Source organism: Stylophora pistillata, chromosome 14 (genome assembly GCF_964205215.1).
Source record: "Stylophora pistillata chromosome 14, jaStyPist1.2, whole genome shotgun sequence".
Classification (NCBI taxonomy): Eukaryota; Metazoa; Cnidaria; class Anthozoa; order Scleractinia; family Pocilloporidae; genus Stylophora; species Stylophora pistillata.
The window spans coordinates 8,860,630-8,881,639 of record NC_142532.1 but is presented as its reverse complement, the minus strand read 5'-3'; the positions used below and the strand labels follow the sequence as shown (position 1 = coordinate 8,881,639).

General features: G+C 39.0%; 2 protein-coding genes across 7 annotated transcripts in view; one reads left to right on the top strand and one right to left on the bottom strand.

Moving 5' to 3' along the window:
• The first annotated feature begins 56 nt into the window (after positions 1-56).
• On the top strand, positions 57-17,342 carry LOC111338084 (uncharacterized). 3 transcript variants are annotated; one of them, XR_015995141.1, is made up of 12 exons: positions 57-192; positions 568-746; positions 2,263-2,455; positions 3,598-3,727; positions 4,088-4,311; positions 4,746-4,846; positions 6,464-6,691; positions 7,918-9,256; positions 9,539-9,672; positions 9,927-10,098; positions 10,713-10,964; positions 17,201-17,342. XR_015995141.1 is itself a non-coding variant. In XM_022944501.2 (11 exons), exons 5-11 carry the CDS (start codon positions 4,236-4,238, stop codon positions 10,808-10,810), a joined length of 2,148 nt encoding a protein of 715 aa, XP_022800236.1. In that variant the 5' UTR covers positions 57-192; positions 568-746; positions 2,263-2,455; positions 3,598-3,727; positions 4,088-4,235; the 3' UTR covers positions 10,811-11,584. The 3 variants fall into 3 exon arrangements, 2 of the variants coding, with proteins under 2 accessions (XP_022800236.1, XP_022800237.1); XM_022944501.2 differs by lacking the exon at positions 17,201-17,342 and having other exon boundaries at positions 10,713-11,584; XM_022944502.2 differs by lacking the exons at positions 57-192; positions 568-746; positions 2,263-2,455; positions 3,598-3,727; positions 17,201-17,342 and having other exon boundaries at positions 4,072-4,311; positions 10,713-11,584.
• LOC111338091 (uncharacterized) overlaps positions 13,683-21,010 on the bottom strand; it is a 21,725-nt gene continuing 14,397 nt past the window's right edge. For all 4 annotated transcript variants that reach the window (XM_022944510.2, XM_022944513.2, XM_022944511.2 and 1 more), the window contains 7 exons: positions 20,613-20,699; positions 20,350-20,401; positions 19,736-19,810; positions 18,385-18,413; positions 17,943-18,020; positions 17,449-17,589; positions 13,683-16,743 (listed from right to left, as the gene is read on the bottom strand). In XM_022944510.2, the coding sequence (XP_022800245.2) occupies positions 14,968-16,743; positions 17,449-17,589; positions 17,943-18,020; positions 18,385-18,413; positions 19,736-19,810; positions 20,350-20,401; positions 20,613-20,699 (2,238 nt within the window). In that variant the 3' untranslated portion in view covers positions 13,683-14,967. The remainder of the gene's footprint in view (positions 16,744-17,448; positions 17,590-17,942; positions 18,021-18,384; positions 18,414-19,735; positions 19,811-20,349; positions 20,402-20,612; positions 20,700-21,010) is intronic.

The following is a 21,010-nucleotide window of genomic DNA, read 5'->3' as shown; positions in this document are numbered from 1 at the left end:
TTGATTGGTTAGTTGGCTAAAAGGTGGGAAATTGAAAGTGAGGCAAGCCTACTGGGAACAGCTTCTCTCGTGACCAGACAAAGAGGCCTTAGAAGATCACAGAAGATTTATATTTAGGGTTGTTGATCAGTCCTCGAACAGGAAACACTCCGGAATGTTCAAAGTCACAACGTCTCAACAATTATTCCACAGGTAACAGGCAGGTGTGACTGCTGTAGATTTTGAATAAGTTAAATTGGGTGCATTAAATTGCCCTATAAATATTCTCATTTTTAAAACATCAAAATGGCCCTTTTACTCGGAATGTTAGGCATTGTCGTTTTTATGGCTGAGGACAGAAAAATTTGACGATGAACTCTCATCTGAGTGCACGGTAGAATGACTTGAGAGAAGGATCGATCGCTTTCGCCTTTTTCTGTGCGATGGTTGCACAAAACCCAAATTTTTCGATCAGCTCCCTGACTAAAAATAGCTCTGTTCTCGGAGAGATTTACATGACATTGACCAATCACAATCGAGAATGGCTTCGATTTAAATATCCAACTGTCATAATTTATTTTCTCACAGGATGATCATCGACTGATCGAACAACGATACTGAGTTTTCGATTTATGGCGGGATTTTGTTTTGGATCAATTGCAGCACGATCAAAACCCCAAACTTGTGGAAAGTTTTGAAAAACAGAAGGTGGATTTGACCAAATCAAGAGGCAAGTACATGTAACCAACTGCAGAGACAACTCGCCGGTAAGATCTGCTTTGCACGGCATGCATGCACGTGTCTGCATCATTTGAAATGTTGCAGTCCTTACTCCAGACGGTTTCCCTTGAAAATTGCTTAAACAACAAACTTAAATTCTGTTTTTAGTGCACTGTTTTTGTTGTTGTGTTAATATTTCCAATCCACTTCTGGTGTCTTTGTGAAGGACAGTTTAATGCAGGGAGTTAATCGTTTGTAGTGGCCATCAAGTTTTGAAATAAAAGTCATACGGCTAAATCAGTTTATTTCAGAGAGGAAAAGACCCATATAGCTGAGCTTAGTGTTTCCCTAGTGCTTCTGAAATATTTGTGCTGAAATTCAAGAGACTATCTGTAACAACAGAAAATTTATACCTTCTTAATTTTTTTAACCATGATAGACATTTCCATCTAAGACAGACATCTTTAGGACTGCTATTGATTGTCCATCATAGAGCCTAACCTGATGATTAAGCCCGTGATAGTGACAATCAATAGATTTTAAAACATAATTACCGTTCTTAAACTGTCTGTACGTGTAGGGGGTGCAGGTATATCATTTTAAGTGAGAGTGTACTGTTGCTATCTATCATTCAAGGGTGATCCAGGCTGCATAATTCACAGTTAGAGATTTATACTTCATGGTTGAGAAATATAACTGCACTGACAGTCACATTTCATCGCAATCACAAACAGTACGCCAGTTTGCAGAAAATGTCTTTGCCCTAAACTCTACATTTAAAAATTAATTGCATAAAGCTAACTTGAACTCAGGGGTACCCTACACTGTCTTTTTTGTTTTGCCTGGCAGTTCAGATTAGCAGGGTTATACAAAATTATTATAATACAAATTCTTATTAAAGTTAGCCTTTTCTCTTTTTTTGTGTTACCCTGCGAGCAGAGCCTTTTCTTCTTTTCTTCTTTTTAATCCTACAAGGGAAAAGGCTCTGCCGACTTCCTGTCGTTGCTTTGAAATTCCAAAAGCCCAAATCTCCGGGTTAGTCAAGCCAGTTTTACCTCCAATCAAACCAGTTTTGGTGCGCACGCCTTTGTTTTTCATGTACACAGATGACCAAATCTGCGCCCACAATAGTTCAAGGGGTCTGGAAAAGGATCAGTTTCTAGGCAACCGCCGTGCATGTTCAAATGAGCAACAACAGGATGTTGGCAGAGCCTTTTTCCCTTTTCGATTCGAGGACAGGTTAAAAAGGCTCTGCTCGCAGGATATTTTTGGGTTACAACCTCTCTAACTTGGACTCAGTGAACTCAAATGTTCTGCCCATGTGAACATTAATCTCCTAAAGTATGTTGTCTCAGTCATTATTTTGTGACAAGCTAACTTGAACTCAGGGGTATCCTACACTGTCTTTTTTGTTTTGCCTGGCAGTTCAGATTAGCAGGGTTATACAAAATTATTATAATACAATCTTTACCCAAGAACTGACCTGTAATTTAAAAGGAAACTATTTAATGTAATGTAGAATATAGCACTGACAGAAACTGCTCATCCCTTTAAACGTCATAGAGAAATTAAGAGTAGGAGCTTTGGAAAGTCAACTGAAAAGACTGGGAGAAGAACCAAACTTGAGTGGCATTCTAATCAGGAAAACAACTTAAAGGAAATAGAAGCAAACCTTCAAAAGGAGAAAGCACAGCACTGGGAAATTGAAAAAGAATTGCTTGAACTGAAAGCTAATTCTGTAAAGGTTAACAATGAGGTAGGATGAAAATACAATTAAAGGTTTATAAACTATATTTGCAAACTATACTTGTTTGTAAAAGTGATCTTGATGGTAACAAACACTACTTAAGCAGTAGTGAAAATAATGCCTGAAAAAAATTTGGACCTGTATGAGATTTGAACCCATGACCTCTGCGATACCAGTACAGTGCTCTACCAATTAAGATAACAAAGCAACTGGGAGCAGGTCATTTTGTTGGTTCATAAAAAAACACATGAAGTGATGAGTGAATGAATAAATGTGGATACTATATAAATATCATTTAAGCAAACTGCATGGTGATAACTAAATTAAAGCAAGAGTGAACATCATGATTGCTGCAAAGATTACTTGTGTACTCATCTATTATCCACAGTTCACGTATATGTTATTCATATATTCACAGTCATATACTGGTAAAATTTTGTTAGCTTTATTTCCTTGGGAATTGCAGTAAACATACAGTGTATGTTTACACTGACATGGTTTATTCTTGCCAGAAATTGGCCAAAGCAGGCCCACTTGCTCATAGGTGGGGTCCTGAAAGGTGTTTAAACTGATTTGTATTGTCCAGTCAGTGAGAAAACAAAGGGTTCAAGTCCCAGACCTGACCAACTGTCGGGGTCTTAAAACAACTGAGGGGAAATGTGCTGCCTTTGCTAATGACATCTGCAAATGGTTAGACATTCTTTTCTTCTCAGAGATGGATGATGAACTGTAGGTTCTGTTACCCGCATCTTCTCTGTGCTGGTTGGCAAGGGATGTTGAAGAACCCACACACTTCTTGCAAATAGTAGGGAATGTAGCTCCCAGTTTAGTGGTTTGGCCTTACCACCGTTTATATGTGTACAACCCCAATTTATAAAAACTAGCATGGGCTGGCCCAGTTCAGCTTTAAAATGCTGAACTAGGCCAGCCTGTCTAGCTGTTGCCAATAAATAACAAATATACAAACATTCTTAATTTAATTATGTACTAAGGGATTTCTGATGACTTTTCCTCTCACTTTTCTCTTTTATTTCAACTAGTTAATTCAATCATCCTCAGAATGCCAGTTAAGTAGTTTTACACTTACTTTAAGTTTTACACTTACTTTAAGTTTTCTAAGAGCTATACATGTATTTTGCTTTTTCTTCTAGATAAAGTACTGTTATTTCATTGTGTTCAGCAATGTTGTAGAGGTAAAGACATTTCAGGTTGGGGTATCCAGCCATTATCTCAGTTAATGCTTAACCTTAAAGATCTGGAGTTACCCGTTTGTTATCAAAAGTAAGTGACACATGTTGTGCTTCCATTCTGCAAATTGAACCAGTTGTGCCGGTTGTCTGACAATCCTGAATGCTCTAATATAATGTACTGTTTTACAGACTTTGAACAGTTATCGAAGCATATTGCCTTAATTAGATTCAGTAAAAACTCATGGCTGAAATAAATAATTCGCTTACTTTTACCATCCCCCTTCAATCAATCAATGAGAATAGTAGGAGAAAAAAAGTCATTCATATGTAAGAATTAGGATAAAATCTCTTTAAAATGCATGTATGTACCTGTATTCATAGTGTGTGCTTGTAAACTGCTATTTTAGTCCTCTAACTTTTCAGGTATCTTTACCCTCTACTTCCTCTGTAGAACAAGAGTTAAAAACTAAAGTCATTGATCCAGCTTCTGCAACTCAAAAGCAAAGACTAAGCAAAGAACTTGGAACTGAAGGAGAAGTTATAAGAATTAAGTGAGATGTCGAAGTGCCTCCATAAAAAAGGAAGAGGACATTAAAGAGATGAATATAAAACTGTCAGAGATCTCAACAGTTAAGTCTCAGCTGGTTGAGGCAAACACTAACATAGATGCCCTGGGTAAGTCATACATCATGTACAATTAATATACTGTTCATACAGTAATACCTATGTATACTGTAGGCACCTCGTGTTTGTCAAGTGCAAGTAATTTCCAGGCATCACATGCACTTGACTTGGAAGCAGGTGCTAAAATACTTATGGGTAGTACTGTGAGTGTGACAGGTTACTGATATTTATATTCTAACATATGCTGTGCCATGAAGATTTTCCGGGATTACATTTCTAGGTTTGTCCATGGAGCAAATCTTAGGTTTCAAATTAATCAAATTTTCTCTAACACTGATTTCTACGATATTCTATTCAGAAATTGTAAAAGGAAGGCCATTTATTATTTTTACCCTTGGTACCTGTTGAGTTACTCTACCTGCACGTACACGTATGACAAATGTTTGACTAAATGATATTAAATTGTGACCTTCCACACACTGCAGGGCAAGAAAACAAAATTCTGGGGGGTAGACTGGCTGATGTAGCTACGCAGTGTGAACTGGTGGAAAGCAATAAGGACGCTCCAAATGAAACAGAAAGAGAGGTAAGTCTTTGCGTTATCTCTTCAGGTATTAACTGGGGATGGGCCGATACCGATACCAAATATTCGATACCAGCGATACCGAGGTGCGATCGAAAAATATCGATACTAGCGAAGAGTATCCATTCTATCGATACTCCACGTGACCTACCCGCCCTTTAAATCTCCTGCAACTAACCGCTGACAAGCTGCCGAAAAGACTCCGGGCTCGAGATCGTGCATGTATACATTTGTGTGCAATGTAGAATTGCTGTCGAAGTGACTTCAGAGTAGAAACTGATAATTTTGACACTTTCTCGCGTAAACTGTTGTTTATTGTTCATTGTTATGTGATCGTTGCGAACGCGGTCAGCGGTTACGATTCTCCACTAGTCTCGTGTAACACACGCGTGAAAACACATGGTCGCAGTGCGTTTTCATGGCGGCTCGCTAAGCTATTGCTCTTGTTAGATGTTTACTCCCTAAATACAGGATTGATTTGAAACTTGTTGTCGTCTACTTGATCGTTCACAACTACTTCTCTGTCTTCACGACAATTGCATATGCCCCAGTGTACCGGTCAAAGTGGCGGTTTCTTCCATTCCCTAGTACAACATTTCACTGTGAAGTAGGACCCGATTTTATTAACTGTTAATGTAAAGTCACTCAGTACAATGGCAACAAAATCACAACTCACAACAATCCAGGCATTACAAGAACATATCTGGAGTAACAAAAATGAGTCGCAAACTATGCTTGCTTACTTAAGAAAAACCTCGAGCGAGAAAAGCACTGAGAAAGGTTAAATAGTTCTAAAGCATGGCACTCTGTATGGTCCTGTATGCCTGGAAGTCTCTGATGTATCGAGTATTGAAGCGGAGGATCCATTTGATAATAAGTTGGGCACGTGGTTGGTTATTATCAGTGACCAGTGCAGTAACTGATAACCTTTCAGTGTAGCCTTATATATGATCATGAATGCAAGTGAAAGTTGCAGATTGCTTAATATCATTAGTAAGTAGAAAGATTGTACCATTACAGTCTTCTTCATTTCCTCGAGAAAATTAAAAATGAGTCCCAATGAATTAGATTTTTGACATGCTTGACTGTCTTGTTGATGCTACTATAGAGACCTGGACAGAAAACCGTGCGAGAGTGTCTCGTTTAGTCACTCAGATCACGTGACTCACCATATATTTCAATTACGTCATAGTATCGGTATCGATATCGAAGAAAAAAGTAAATATCGTACTCGGTTTCTTATCGATTAGAAATAGCCGTATCGGCCCATCCTTAGTATTAACGTTTTCCCGCGTTTCAGACACTTCGTTCCCAGGATTCTCGAGGAAGGAAGACAGAGGACCCTGGGAACAAGGTTGCGTTTCAGACTATCTTTAATTACTTTAAGAGTCAATTGGCTCCTTGTAACATTTTTCTACGCTTTGATTGACCGTGGGAATTACTTGGGTTTCTCCTTGGCAAAATTACACTTTTCTGATCAAATTTAGTAAGTTACAGACCAGTTAGTATCTCAAGTCAGGTGCCTTGTAGACACTTCTTGGCTGCAGTGCGTCACTGTCAATGGTGTTAGACTTCGTGCATACGAGTTCAAACTCAATTGTATTTTTATCGTTCCTGTAGCTGGCAGTTCTCCGGGCAGAAAGACAGGATAGAGACCGGTGGCTTGAAGATGAGAGACAAAAGATTGTGGAGGCAGCCAGAGAGTTCGCCTTACAACAAGAACAGACGTTTAACAACATGGTCACGAATCTAGAACATAAATTAACCTGTAAAGACAAAGAACTACAAGAAATGGAATCCCTACTGCATCAGTTGCAACATGATCTTAAAAATATACAAAAAGAAAAGGTGACCGAGTTTTCCTGGTAGATTACTAATTACAAATTCGGAGAGATGCGATATCCTAAGTTAAACTTGATTTTTCCAAAATACTTACTGAGGGTGGACGAACTTTACGGTCAATTTAAGTAATATTATGATTTCGAGTGCAATTTGGCGTTAATATGCAGGAGCGAATTTTTTAAAGACAACAAAGTTACAAGAGCCGGTAGGGCGAGTGGAATTTGTAGTCTTTGAAAAAATTTTACACGTGCTTATCCATACACATCAAACTGTACGATAAAACATGTTTTTACTTATGAATCACTTACATGAAAATTCAGGACAGGCGAAATTTTGACAGTGCGCTCGCTATTTGAAATTTGCACTCGTGTCACATGAAAAATGCGCTCGTTTTCAGCCAATCAGAGGGGCGTTTTTCTTTCATGTAAATTATTAAGGCAAGTACGGAAGGGAACACTAGTGAGTCAAGGTAAGAAAGAAAGCATCAGTTGCTAGTTTCAGTCGCAGTTTACATACGAAATTTTTAAATGATTTGAAAAATTCCTCAGGACTCAAAATGAACTTTTTTAATTATTTATTTAATCACTTCCACCAGAGTATGGTGAGGGTCGCACAACAGAGCGAGGCTCCAAATTAAGTGCGCCCAATATCCCACCTATCCCACCCCAAGGGAGGACATCCATCACACAGAATCTCGTGTGTCGGAAATTAACGTCTCCTACCACAACCCTGCTGGAGATGGGACTCCCATTTATTCGTCCCTATCCGAGAAGACTAGTATATCTAACCATTTCTTGATGTTATAGAAAGGTAGCAAATTCTTCTCAATTATTTTAAGACCCCGAGTGTTGGTCCGGCCGGGGCTCGAACCCTCGACCTCCCGCACAACAGTCCAGCGCTCTATCCATTGAGCTAACCGGGATACATGAAAAGCTTTTTGTGTTTTTTAAGAATTGATATGATATTAGTTTTTGACTAGTGATGTATATAGCTTTTGATTTGATATAGTACCGATTTCTTAGGTCTTTATAATAGTGTTATAAGGGCCGCGAGTTATCAGTGTTTTTACCTACTGCTATCAAACGTTACTCTTTTATTTAATTACTTACTTTCTTACTTACCTACTTACTCACCTTCCGATATAGAAAGGTTTTTATATGTCCCGTGTGTGTTACCGATTGGTGTTTCTTAACCATAGTTCTTTTTGTTTCTTTTTCCTTTTGCCTTTACAGAATGCACTCCTCGAGGCAGCAGATGAAAGGGACAGAGAATTTGAAGAAGAAAAGAAGCTGTGGAATTTAGGGAGTCATAGCTACGGGAAAATTCAACAGTACCTCTCCGATTTAAACGAAGAGCGCCAAATTGTAAGTCAATTAAAGGAGACATGCAGCGGGCTTGAATTAAGGATGAAAGAACTTGAAGATGTGAACTCCTCACTGCAGAAGGATTTAGTAAGGATTCAAGAGGAAAAGAAACTGGAGAGGGAAGACAGAGAAGAAGATTTATTGAATAAAGTTGATTTTCTGCGTTCTGAATCAACTAAACTTGAGGAAACACTGCAAACAAAGGAATCTCTAGTTTTAGGCCTGATCGAAGAGAGAACTAAGTTAGCAATGACAGTGGCCGCTTTAGAGGAGAAGCTCAGTAAATCGGCTCAGGTTGTGACAGGGCTGCAGCAACAATGTGACTGTATGAAGGATCAGGTAGAAAACCTGAGAGAAGAAAGGGGTCGTCTTGAACAAGAGAAAGAGGCTTCTGTGAGGCAGGAAAAAATTTATTTAGAAATATCCGTGAAAAAAGTCCGCGAACTTGAGGAAAGGCTACGAAAAGAAGTGAAAGAAAAGAAAGAATTGTCAAATACTGTCACGGAAATAACAAGAATTCTTGAAAAAGAGCAGAACTGTCTGGAGAAGAAGAACAAAGAGTTATCTGAAATGAAGAAATTTATGCAGCTTGCTGATAAAGAGAATGAAAAATCCATCAAAGACAAGAATACGAAATTAGACGAACTGACGTTTGCGTACGAAGTTCTTAGAAACAAACTCGATAAGATGGAAAAGAATTTCGAGGATAAGTGTAAAGAGCTAAAGCAAGTTAAAGACCAGTTTAACCAAACAGAAAAGGGAGTCAAAGAATGGAAAACCTTTGCAAACCAGAGAAGAACTTTCGCCACCGACCTGAAACTCGTACACGAGCTAGAAAAACTCAGCCGGGACAAGAACACTGCATCACCTTGTACAGACACTGCTGGTACTGGAAAAAGTTCACATGGATCAAGTTCCTCCAAGCCTTCAATAGTGAATTTCGTAAAGGGAGATTTTCCTCTTTCGCCAATTGCTAAATCCTTGTCCAACATGATTATCAAGTCTCCTACAACCGTCACGTCACGTGAAGCTGCCACACAAGAAATGTCCTCAACAACAACAAGAAGAACACAACCTCAGACCTTATCCTCGAATGAAAGTCTGGCACTTGAAGAAATAGCTACGGATGTGCATGTTGAAGCTAACAGAAGAGGAATTTCCAAACCAAATGGTACTGTCGATACTAAGAAAAGGGCAAGCCAGCAAGGTGTGTGTCGTTTTAATACTAAACAATGTGAATACAGGCCCATTAGCAAAGTTTCGTGGCTGAGTGTCGCAAGTATTCTATAAATGTATTGATTTTATTCTGCTGCTCCTTGTGTTTGGAGAAGGGTCATTTTTGGTAAAATTGCAACGTAAAGCCTAAAGGTCATAAAGAAAAACTGGTGTCTAGGTTTTCACAAACCTACTAAATTTGTTAGACTCCAAATTAAACCCGCACGGAAGCATTTTATCTCTATAGTTTTCGTAATGTTCTCTTTTACTCTAGCGACCGATACAAGAACCGCCAAAAGACGACATGTGTCCAGCGGCAGTGGGGCAGACCGCCATACTACCACCATGGGGTTGAAAACCCGCAGTGCAGTCAAGAAAGCTGTTCAGCCTTCATTCGCAAAAGACGGAGTAAGTAATACTGGTGATGCTCGTCGAAACAGTCATGCATCAAGTATAAGTGGTATACCAAGGAAAGGCTGTCTTAGAAGGAGCAAAGAGAGGTAGCCATCGGGGTATCGCTTGATTTTCAGCAGTCATTTAAACGAGTCATTTAGCCAGGTTTGCTTCTGTTTTCATATAAAGATATGAAACGTTAAAAGTGTGCCCTGATTCTCGTAAAGCATGAAGTTTACATCCCCTTTTGATCCTCTCTCATTTTCCAGACGGAAAATCCTGAGTCCACTCGTATGCCCTCAATGAGACAGTTTAGCCCTCCGGAGCTGCCCCTGTCGCCACGGAAGACAAAGTCTTTAAGTATACCGCAGGATCCAATGTCAAAGATCCCCAGACCTGGGAGGAGTCGCTTGCTAAGACAGAACAATCAAAAGATGCCTAGTAAGAAAAGTATCTTCAATAGTCCCCATTTGTGGCCAAAATATGCTCAGTTGTTTGTTCGCAGACAGTTTTCCGACGGCAAAGCTTAATTCCCTCGGACAAAAAGAGTGTTCTGCGATCAAGAGTTTGCACGAATCATAGAAAACTCGGAAAATCACGGAATTCTTTGATACCACTTTTCAGGCTTGGAAAGACCTGGAAATTAAGAGTACGGGTCATAGAAATTCATGGTAAATGATTTGGAGGGATATTCATCAAAATACGGAGACGGGAAAAACTGTTATTCAATGAACTGTTTCACGTTATATTGACACTACCTTCTCGATAGTTAATCGTCGAAAACACGAAAAAAGTAGAGAAGGTTATGTAAAGTTATGGAATTATAAAATTTAAAAGAGAACGGAGCGTGAATAGATTCAATAACTGAGTGTGTTTGTAGAAGTTTACGCCCATTGTTGACGTCGTTTGTTTGTTTGCTTGTTTTGTTTTTATTTTTCCCGGATAGTTAACTAGTGAGCCTCACCCTCGTGCATTAGACTCCGTCTCTTGGCTCGTATCTAAGCATATCAAGCGCGGTCCACCACACATTCACCTATCATTTTCCTGCTTTTCAGGTGCCTCGGCAGAAAAGGTGAGGAGTCTGAGACAGCCGGCTTTGGGAGAAGCGGCATTTAAACCGACAGGCGATCAGACAGAATGCAAGATGCAGTAGTCGTAACGGCCTCATAAACGATTGCCTCGCTTTCGTTTGATTCCTTATTCTGTCGAACACCATGCTCTGTGCTAGTTTGGTAATTTTTCTTAATATACCGATTTGAGAAACTTACGCAACACTTTTGCATCCTTTACAGAATAATTGGAGAAAGGTTAGTAGGTGAAGTAATTAATATGTATTAATATTAATATGTATTAATATTAATATGTATGATCTAAGTGACGCTCGGCTGTGATGGCGCTATTTACTTAAACAAAGAACTGAAATATACCTTTTTAAGAGTAAAAGCACAGTTCTTCTCTGCAAGGACAAATGTCTATTTTTATTTTCCTGGGGTAAACTGCTAAAGGAGTTTACGTGAGTGACGTTTTAGACTTTTTCATTTTGAAAAGAAAATCGTCGTAACAAAGGACTCAGGCATACTAACAATGAAAAAGCACTAAAGAAGATATTTTGATTCTTTAACTTGATGTTTATTTTCATTCAGTTTGAAATCTAAATTCTGCAAATTTGCTTTGTTTTGTCTTTGATTTTGTTATTTGTGGGGAGCGAGAAGAGAAGTACTCTGAGTCAATCATTGCTAGTCACTTAGAATTAAACTTTCTTTGTAAATTGAAAACAAGAAACTGGGAAATCCATTCGACAAGAGAATTCGACTATAGGTAACAAATTTTATTAAGACTGTAAAGCGAGATAACAACAAACCACACGTTACTACAGCAAATAAACTACAACTTTTGTAGGGAGAAGAATAAACTTTTTGAATTGGTACCAGCAGTGACTTATTTGCTTGTCATTACAATGAGGGGTCAGGAAGAAGGGATTCATTTAGTAGAAATGTTGAAAGAGCAAAAATTAATGATTCCCATCCATTTATTTCGATAAACAGCAACGCAAAGATTTCGCCTGAACTTTTTATCCGGATTAGAATATTCCAAACATTTCAGTTGATTTGTAACGCAGTTTGTTTCTACAGAACTTAAAAAAGGAGGTTCAAAAAACTTTAAAACTTCCCCAAACCGCAAAATGCTAATGCCCTCCGTGGGATAATAAGATCCTTGGGAACATGGGATAAGTGCATGGAAACAAAGGATCAATGGTAAAATTGGATCGGTGGGAATATAGCATCAAGCGAACGTACGCTGAGTGGGAATATAGGATCAATGGAAACATAGGATCAGTGGGAATATACCTTATTATAGGAATATAACGAAGCATGTTAATAACGCGAAGAAAATTTACGCGAATTTTCCAAAAGTTATGCTTACATACATTTAATTAACGCGAATTTCCGTACGGTATGTTGCATAATTAAGACGTGAATTTAATATTTTTCGCACTCATTTCGTCAGAAAACAACAACGGCCAACAACAAAATTTGCTCTCTATTTCCGGTAAAAAACATAAGAAATGAAATGAGATGACAAAAATGCGATAGACATTTTGTGCAAGAAAGTTGAAGAAGTGCTGATGAATCTAAGGACATTTTGAACTTAATATTAAAGGATGATGCGTCAACCGACTCTGACGGTGACGTAGAGGAATTGTGGCTTTGCTTATAATAAAGGTGTCTTTAAATAACGATGCTTTTAATTAACGTCATTTTAATTAACAATGAGGTAATTTAAGATACATAAAATTAACGCGAATTTCAAAAATTCGCGTTAATTACATGCATTGTTAATTTCCTATAATAAGGTAGGATCTATGGGAACATAGAATCAATGGGAACATAGGATCAATGGGAAAATCGGATCAGTGGGTATATAGGATAAATGTGAACGTAGGATAAGTGAGAAAATCAGATCAGTGGGACTATAGAATCAATGCGAACATAAGACCAGTGAGAACATAGGATCAATAAGAACATAGGATCAATGGGAACATAGGATCAGTGGAAATATGGTATCTGCAGGGATATAGGATCAGTGGGGATATAAAATCACTTGGAATATAGGATCGGTGGGAACATAATACCAGCAGGAACATAGGATGTGTAGAAACCCAATCAATGCGAAAATAGGATCAATGAGAACATAGAATTAGTGCAAAGATAGGATTAGTGGGGACATAAAATCAGTGGGAATATAGGATCAGTAGGAACAAAGGACCAGTGGGAACCTAGGATCAGTGGGAACATACGATCAGTGGGAACATACGATCAGTGGGATTATAGGATCAGTCGGAACATAAGATCAGTGGGAACATAAGATCGGTGGGAACATATGATCAGTGGGAATATAGGATCAGTCGGAATATGGGATCAGTGGGAACATAAGATCAGTGGGAACATACGATCAGTGGGAATATAGGATCAGTCGGAATATAGGATCAGTGGGAACATAAGATCAGTGGGAACATACGATCAGTGGGAATATGGTATCAATGGGAACATTCGATCAGTGGGAATATAGGATCAGTGGGAACATAAGATCAGTGGGAATATAGGATCAGTGGGAACATAGGGTCAGTGGGAATATAGGATCAGTGGGAACATAGGATCAGTGGGAACATAGGGTCAGTGGGAACATAAGATCAGTGAGGACATCGGATCAGTGGAAATATAGAAGTAATGGAAACCTAGGATCATTGGGAATATAGGATTAGTGGAAAGATAGGATGAGTGGGGACATAAAATCATTAGGAATATAGGGTCAGTGGGAATATAGGATCAGTTGAAACGTAGGCTCAGTGGGAACATAGGATCAGTGGGAACATAGGGTCAGTGGGAACAGGAACAAAGGCTCAGTGGGAACATAAGATCAGTGGAAACATAGGATCAGTGGGAATATAGGATTAGAGGGAACACAGGATTACTTCGAGAAGGAAAATTAAAAAAAAAATTAAAGTGCAATGGATTCTACGTGACAATCGTAAATTTGGCTTTATTACAAATCGTCATCAACAGAGCAATTTACAAATAAAATACCATGGAAATGGAAGATGATTAAATTATTAGAAACGCTTTGTACAAAAACAGTTATTTTCTTTAGAAGGGGATAGTTCAGAGGGACAGAAAACATTTCCACCAGCTGATTACAGCGGAATCAAAACTGTTTCGGACATAATTCATTAATCTATCATTAAGCTATCACTAAGAAGTTCTCACTAATAAATAACTATAACTATACAGCGAAGGTATTTAAACTACTCAAGTATTTTCCCAAAACCAACGTAAAAGTTTGTCAGGATTTTTCAAAATACAAATCGAATATGCAAAGATTTGTAAATCCCTCATAATTTCTCTCGTAGCTCAACAAATGGTAAACTAGTTATGAGTGGGATGAACTTAAATGCACATTCTTTCTTTCACTTCAGTTACAAATTTGGCCATTGATCACGTAGGAAAAACTTTCTGCACTTTACTTACGATCCAGCCTTGTTCCCAGGTGCTTCCTCATGTGTGTTTCGTTCTGAGAGAGTCGAACCTGGGTACTAGGTTGGCACGGCGATATTAAATAGATACATGTCGAAACTGTACAGCTATATCGATAATGTCTCTGCAACGCCAGCATTGCACATTATATTCACAACGTGACAGCGCATAGAACTTGTTTCATGACAAAGTTAACTGGATACAAAAACAACTTCTCAGAGCATTGACCATAACTCTGAACGATAATTAACCCCAAATGTACTTTGTTACATTGAAACAACTGTCTGCAACATGTTTGAAATACGAAACAAAGAAAAAAATTTTCACTACTAATCCTTTGCAGAACTTTAAAGGAGACAAACAGAAGTCATTACTTTCTCGAAAGTAAAAGACAGGTCTAGAGAGGTCTGTTTATAGCCAACTTCTCACTAGTTGAAGTACCACTAGTGAGAAAAAATGTCCTTATTAGCAATAACAATAAACATTTCCCACTCATAACATTACACCAGATTAACCTCTAACTCCGCAAACGTGTTATTATCTCGAATGTGTCCTTCAAATCCCAGACGCTCTCGACGTCATAAATAGCACGGAAAAATACCCAACAATAATAACTATCAGAACAAGAGTAGCACTTGAGCATTTTCGTGAAAAAACTCTACTTCTTGTTCGTGGCTATGATTTGGGACATGGACTCAAAATCACCGTGTAACGTTTATGCAAGAAGATGTTATCTCGGACTGGACAACCTTATAAGAGTTCTTTGATCAGAACGTGTCTATTTGTGAGAGTTAAACTTATTAACTAAGTGCTGCACTAGTCCTCTAACGACCACATCATCCTTTTCCAATCCCTCGATTAACATGGGTTCCAGACCCTCTTCGATCTGTTCCATATTTTCTGTCAGTGTAGCCTCCAAGGCCTCCATATCGTACACACTTTTGGGTCTCGTCTTGCGCGGTTCCTCCGATTCTGGTTTTACTTTCTCGACCGACCAACTCAGGCGCCGCAAATCGTCCGAGCGATGTCGAGAAGATCCCGAACGCCTTCTTCGACGCCTTACGAGCTTGTAACTTTCGATCGGAGTACTAGTGAATGAAACCTTTGTTACCTTTTCAATTTTTATCTTAGGAGTATGGTCTGTATTGTCTTTCGTATCACTGACCGCTGTGTTCGAATCTATCTTGTCACGTACTTTATTTCGCGCACGCGTGCGTATATTCTCTACTGTTTGTTTCTCGGCGACTTTCCGAGAATACTGTCTCGCCATCTTGTGAACACTCGGCAAGCTAGATTTTTTGGGCGTAATGACGTGTGTGGCAGTTTCCTCGAAAACGTCCTCTTCGATTGCTGTTGATGGCTTTTCGCTTTTACTATCGGCGAACAGTTCAAAAACGCGTTTTTGCGGTTGGTTTTGATCCACTGCTTGAGAAGGTTCGTCGACTTGGTCGCCCTGTGGTTCTGAACCAGCAGAAAGAGCAAAAGCCTGTGATTGTTCAATCTCGTTAGAAATTGACAACTCTTGCTTGTCTTTACCATTTTTTTCTCCTGAGGAGTTACACTCTCTTTCCTGTTCGGAATAAACTGTAGTGTTCGTGAATGCTTCACCTCGCAGACAATTTACGTGCTCAGATTGTTCTCTCTCTCCATTCCGCTCGTCAGAAAAACAACTCCTAGATTTATCCAACTGGGGCTCAGTCTTTTCAGTTGTAAAGTCGATAATTCGAGGACGCCTTTTACGCGTAAGACTGTTGGTGAACTCAGTCTCAGTGTTCAGCGGTCTGCCGTCATTCTTAATAAGAAGAGCAGATTCTAACAGTTGTGCGCAAGAAATTGTACGACGTGTCTCATCCAGGTCGCGGTCAATAGAGGCAAGTAGCTCTTCCAAGTTTTGTTGTGTGGAGTCTGAGCTCGAGACAGAAGAGTCTTTATCCGGAGCATTTCGAGATTCCACAATGTAGCGTGTCTGCGCAGTACGCATCTGGATCTCGCTTGGGGAGGTTTTGTCGGGTGGAGGAGAAGAGCCACTGAACGCTCGACTTACTTTTCTCACAGTAGTCTGTATTGCGGAATACTCCATGAAATTCTCTATGTCGCCATGGCTAAACGCTGACGCTGAGTCTTCGTCCACGTCACGCAAGTCTAGAGCAGACGAAGATTTTTCAAGGCTTCGACGAGCTTCCAATAGTCGGACGCCGCTTGAAGACCGCCTGATTTGGCTTGGGCTATCACAGGACGCGTGCGCAAAGCTACCGACTTCACAAGAGGCCTTGTTGTTAAAAGATCCATTTCTAGTCACACTCTTTCTGTTACGTGCCTCTTTGACAGAATCGCAGCTGGAGAGGCTACTGGAGCGTTGCCTTATTCCGCTTGACGCGGTAAAGCCTTCGCGCGTTGTATTGGTTACCTCGGCCTCACTTTGTTGGTCATTCTTAATCTGAGACACAAAGCCGACTCCTTCAGTAGCTGTTGTTCCTACCACTTCCCCTCGAGAGTCTTGTACTGAGTATGTTCTTGGCTGCGCTTCAGGTGCTTCATGATTAAGAACCTTTTCCTACAAAGAGAGAATGGAGAAGGAGTTTGTGTTGTAACTGTTTTTTAATGATTCTGTTACGATTATTTGTCATGTATTTAACGAACTCTCGTAACTTAAAAATGATAAATGTGTGAATAATGGGCGTATGGAGTCAGTGGGGGATTCAAGAATTATAGTTTCTCCGAGCTGTATGCCACAATCATATCACAAGATCTTTCCAAATATGAACGAGTGGAATGTTTACAAATGACAAGTAACGTTTCAGAATGATTTTCCGCCACATAAATTGTTCATGTATTTCGCGTTCGTGATTTATGGCCTTTCGTTAAGCTTTTAAAGTTTATCAGAATGGAAAGTTGCAACTTGAAAAACATCGCTCCCATAATTGATGAAATACGTTCGCGTTTGGATGATACGCTTTAGGCGCAAGTGCCTGATGTTGGTACAAAAATTTTTCTCAATTATTTTCTTTCAGCTCGAAAAGATTTACAGAACAGGAAACCAATACAGCTTCCATTCTGCCCCTTCCAAACGTCGAAAACTACTAATGGAGGTCTCTGGAACCCATATTTGATATGAAAAATTGATCCTCTGTCGGAGGAAAAGAATCATTCATTCTCCCAAATTCAATTAATGCGCGCGAATATGACCCATGCTGCTGAAATTCCTTCTAAAGACCTTAAAGTACGGCAACTGGAGACTCTTCTTTAAAGTTACCCTTACCTCTGCATCATCTTCACTACTTTCGTTTATTGGAGTTGAAACCCTGTGATCAGAGTTCCGCCGCTTTTCCTCCACCGGCTCTTCGCATTCGTCTAAGCTTTCTTCCCTGTCACTAACGGATGAATGCGATCGGAGAGGTTTCTTTAATAAAAAAAAAAAAGTAAGACCATAATTAATTCAAGATACAAACAAAAGTAAAATCTGAATGTGGCTACGGGATCTTTTTCGCAAACCATTTGCCTTATTTCGGCCACAACCGACCAGCGCATCAAGAACGTCGTGAAAGGCCTGTTTTAAAGGAGGAGCGTCACCTCATTTCGCTAAGTTCAAACCTACTTCCATCGTGAAGGGCGCAACAAAATATCAGTCCCCAAAATAGAAAAACACTGAAGGGACAACATCTATTCACGAAATAACAAGGAGGGCTCAAGATAGAAGAAGTTAAAACGGAAAGCAGATGACAAACAAATAAAGTTCATGTGCAAGATCTCTACCTTATCATCATCCGATGAGTACGCTTCTGATGGAGATCTGGGTTCGCTCTCGTCATCTGATTTTATGCTTACTTTTTCCTACAAAAAGTGCAAAATGTTTTTAATCAGTTTACGAACACGTAAATTTTTTACTCTCCGTTCACACGTTTTATGAGAAATAAAGTGTAAAACATCAACACAACAATTCCTTGTGTAGATAGGACTCTCCTCTTCGTCTAGAAAAACGACAATTTACAGTAAAAAAAGTTTTTTTATGGTATATATCGCACATGTGAATAGTGCTTTTCACCTTTACTTGGATAAACAATTGTTAATTAAGTAACAAAGATAATACTTAGCGATGGTTATTAACCTTGCCGCTTCGCAGCTTGGTAAATATCTACCAATAGCCACCGACACTGAGGTGGATAGCTGTTATCTAAGAATTTAACTCAAAACATACCCGCTTCATTCCTGTAAATCCAGAAGACCCTTTTAAAGAACGTAAACAGAACCAAAGTTAGCCGAAAGGTGTAAATGATCGACGCTCTTGCAGAACTTCGAAAGTTCATTCGCGAAAATTTAGGTGAATGCCAATTCCTGCTGGGGAACAGTTTACAATTTAATTGTCTTAGTAACTGTTTCACGTTTAACCAGGATTAACCAGAATTCGTAACTTTATGATAACCGTTAATTTTCAAGTATGACTTTTTATCGTTTAACAGTATCAATTTAGAACTATAAATTTTAAGTTAATTATTTCAATTTTTTTTTTTAATTAACTTCAAAAATTCAATAAAATGTTGTTACCTTTACTGGAGCCACACTTGTAGACGTGTGGTAAACTTCTGAAGGTAACCAAACTTTTCCTGTCAATATGATGGTTATTTAGATTCACCTAATACCTTTATGTGCCTTAGAAAAAATCGCAAACTCTTATTCAAGCGACCCAAAGTTTAAAGTTTCTTTTGCAAAGGTATTGTACAGCCCGTGGTAATCGTTCCTATTGACTATTTAATCCAATCTCCTAAGGTTTGGCGCGAAGTCATTGTTTATACTTACTTTGAAGGGGAGGTTGGTGAATAGTTTAACACGATGTACACTGGAGTTTTACGTCCACGTGATCAGCTGTAACTATACCACAAAGATAAGAATTGTTCGTCTCTGAAGAAAGGATAGCGAGTCTAATCGTTGTTACTAATAATTTGTTATTAACTTCTATCAAATCAGCAACAACAGTAAATGACTGAAACATCGTTCAATGAGAACTAAACAAGTTAGTCACGGAGTGGCAAGTTCATAAACTCTGGTTAGTTACTTGGTTTATACAAATTTAGCCTCTATTATCATATTGTACAAGTAATTACTTACATTACGGCTTTAGGATTTTAAAGGTATTTTAATTTCATCACTTAAAATTCACAACATCTATAGGTTAGCCAAAAGGCATCTTTAAGTTATTAAAGAGCATTTACTTATTTCGGTCGTATTACTGTTTTATTTCTGTAGTTATGTCGAGATTTTGTCAACATGTTCCCGCGCTTCGGGAGTTGTATGTACGTATACATTTGCAATATTTAGACAGCTGTCCTGGTTAAGCTGAAAGCTGGTTTGAAAGGGGCCTTCCATACTCTTTGCGAGAAGTGCGTGGGTTCTTTAACGTTTCCAGCCAACTAGTGCAGAGAAGCTTCAGGCTTATCGTCCTTATTGGAATAGAATGTCATAGCATTTGCGAATATCAGGCATTTGCGAATGTCATAGCAAAGGCAGCACTTTTAAGAACCTTCGTGTTGGTCCTGTCTACATTAAGATACCTTTAAGTTGCGCCCCTCTATTTACTTTGCTGTCGATAGATGAAGATCTTTTCTTCCCTTCAGTATCTGGAGTTTCTGCCACATAAGGAAATAGTGATTTACCCCAAGTTTAATACCTTGGCAAAACTGATAGCGATAAATAAAACGCCGTTTGGAAAACTGAAAATGACGTTTTGAAAAAAATGAAACAAAATGAAAAAAAGAAAAACGTCCACACATCGACTGTTTTGAAAAAGAATTAAAAAAGAAACTTAAAAAAGGGGAAGAGTTCCATTCAAATTCACTCGAATTCTGGCCGACTTATCACAACTTCAGTCTGCAAGCAGGCCCTCGTTATCAGTGCTTTAGCACGAACATTTCTCGGCTCGCGGGCAAGTGTAAGGCCTTGAGCAACGCGGGTCGGCGAGAGGTCTGCAAAGGGGTTTAGCACTAATTGTCAGTGCCAGACTCCCGGCAAACCATTTATTTCCCCGATTCGCTCAATACTTCCCACGGGCGTAAGAACGTGCGTCTTGCAGTGCCAATATAATAATGAGGCCCCTGAAACCAGTCACTGAAATGCATTGCACTGACCTGTACATGGGGATTGTTTTGTAAGGAAGCCATCATCTTACCTAATTCTTTTGTTTCCCCGACACTTTTCTTTCCAAGAATGAGATTTTTAGCCTGAAGGGAAAAAAAGGCTTTTATGCATAATAATAAGAATTTTGAAAAAGATAGCAATCGATGAATCCTGAGATTCCAAAAATGATAGAGAGTACATTCCATACAAAACAGCTACATTGACCTTGAAGAATTTTTGCTCCAACAATATCGCGACACATGGCAGCCATGTGGCAGCTTGCCAATCAAATATCTAACAGCAAAGTAAACTGACCTTGGTGGGAACTTGTGCAGATAGACTATCGACAATCAGTCTCTTCAACTCTAACATCCACTGACGTTTCTGATCTTTGTTCCTCGCCTATTACGAAAGGAAAAACAGAATTGAGTAGCTAAAAATAACTGAAAGCCATTTACAAACGCAAAAGTTTTTCAAACCAATCAGAATGCATTGACTGTGAATGACTGAATTTCATATATTTGGATTGCGGATTTATAAATGAGAGCGATCTTCGCAGTAATGGACATAACTTACGCAGTACTGAAAATAAAGCTTGAATAAAATCCAGGCCTGTCAGGGATTTGAACTCGCGGCCTCTGCGACACCGGTGTAATTGCATGAGTTAATCAGTCAACCAGGAGCTGGTCATTTTTTTGTGGTCTGTACTAAAC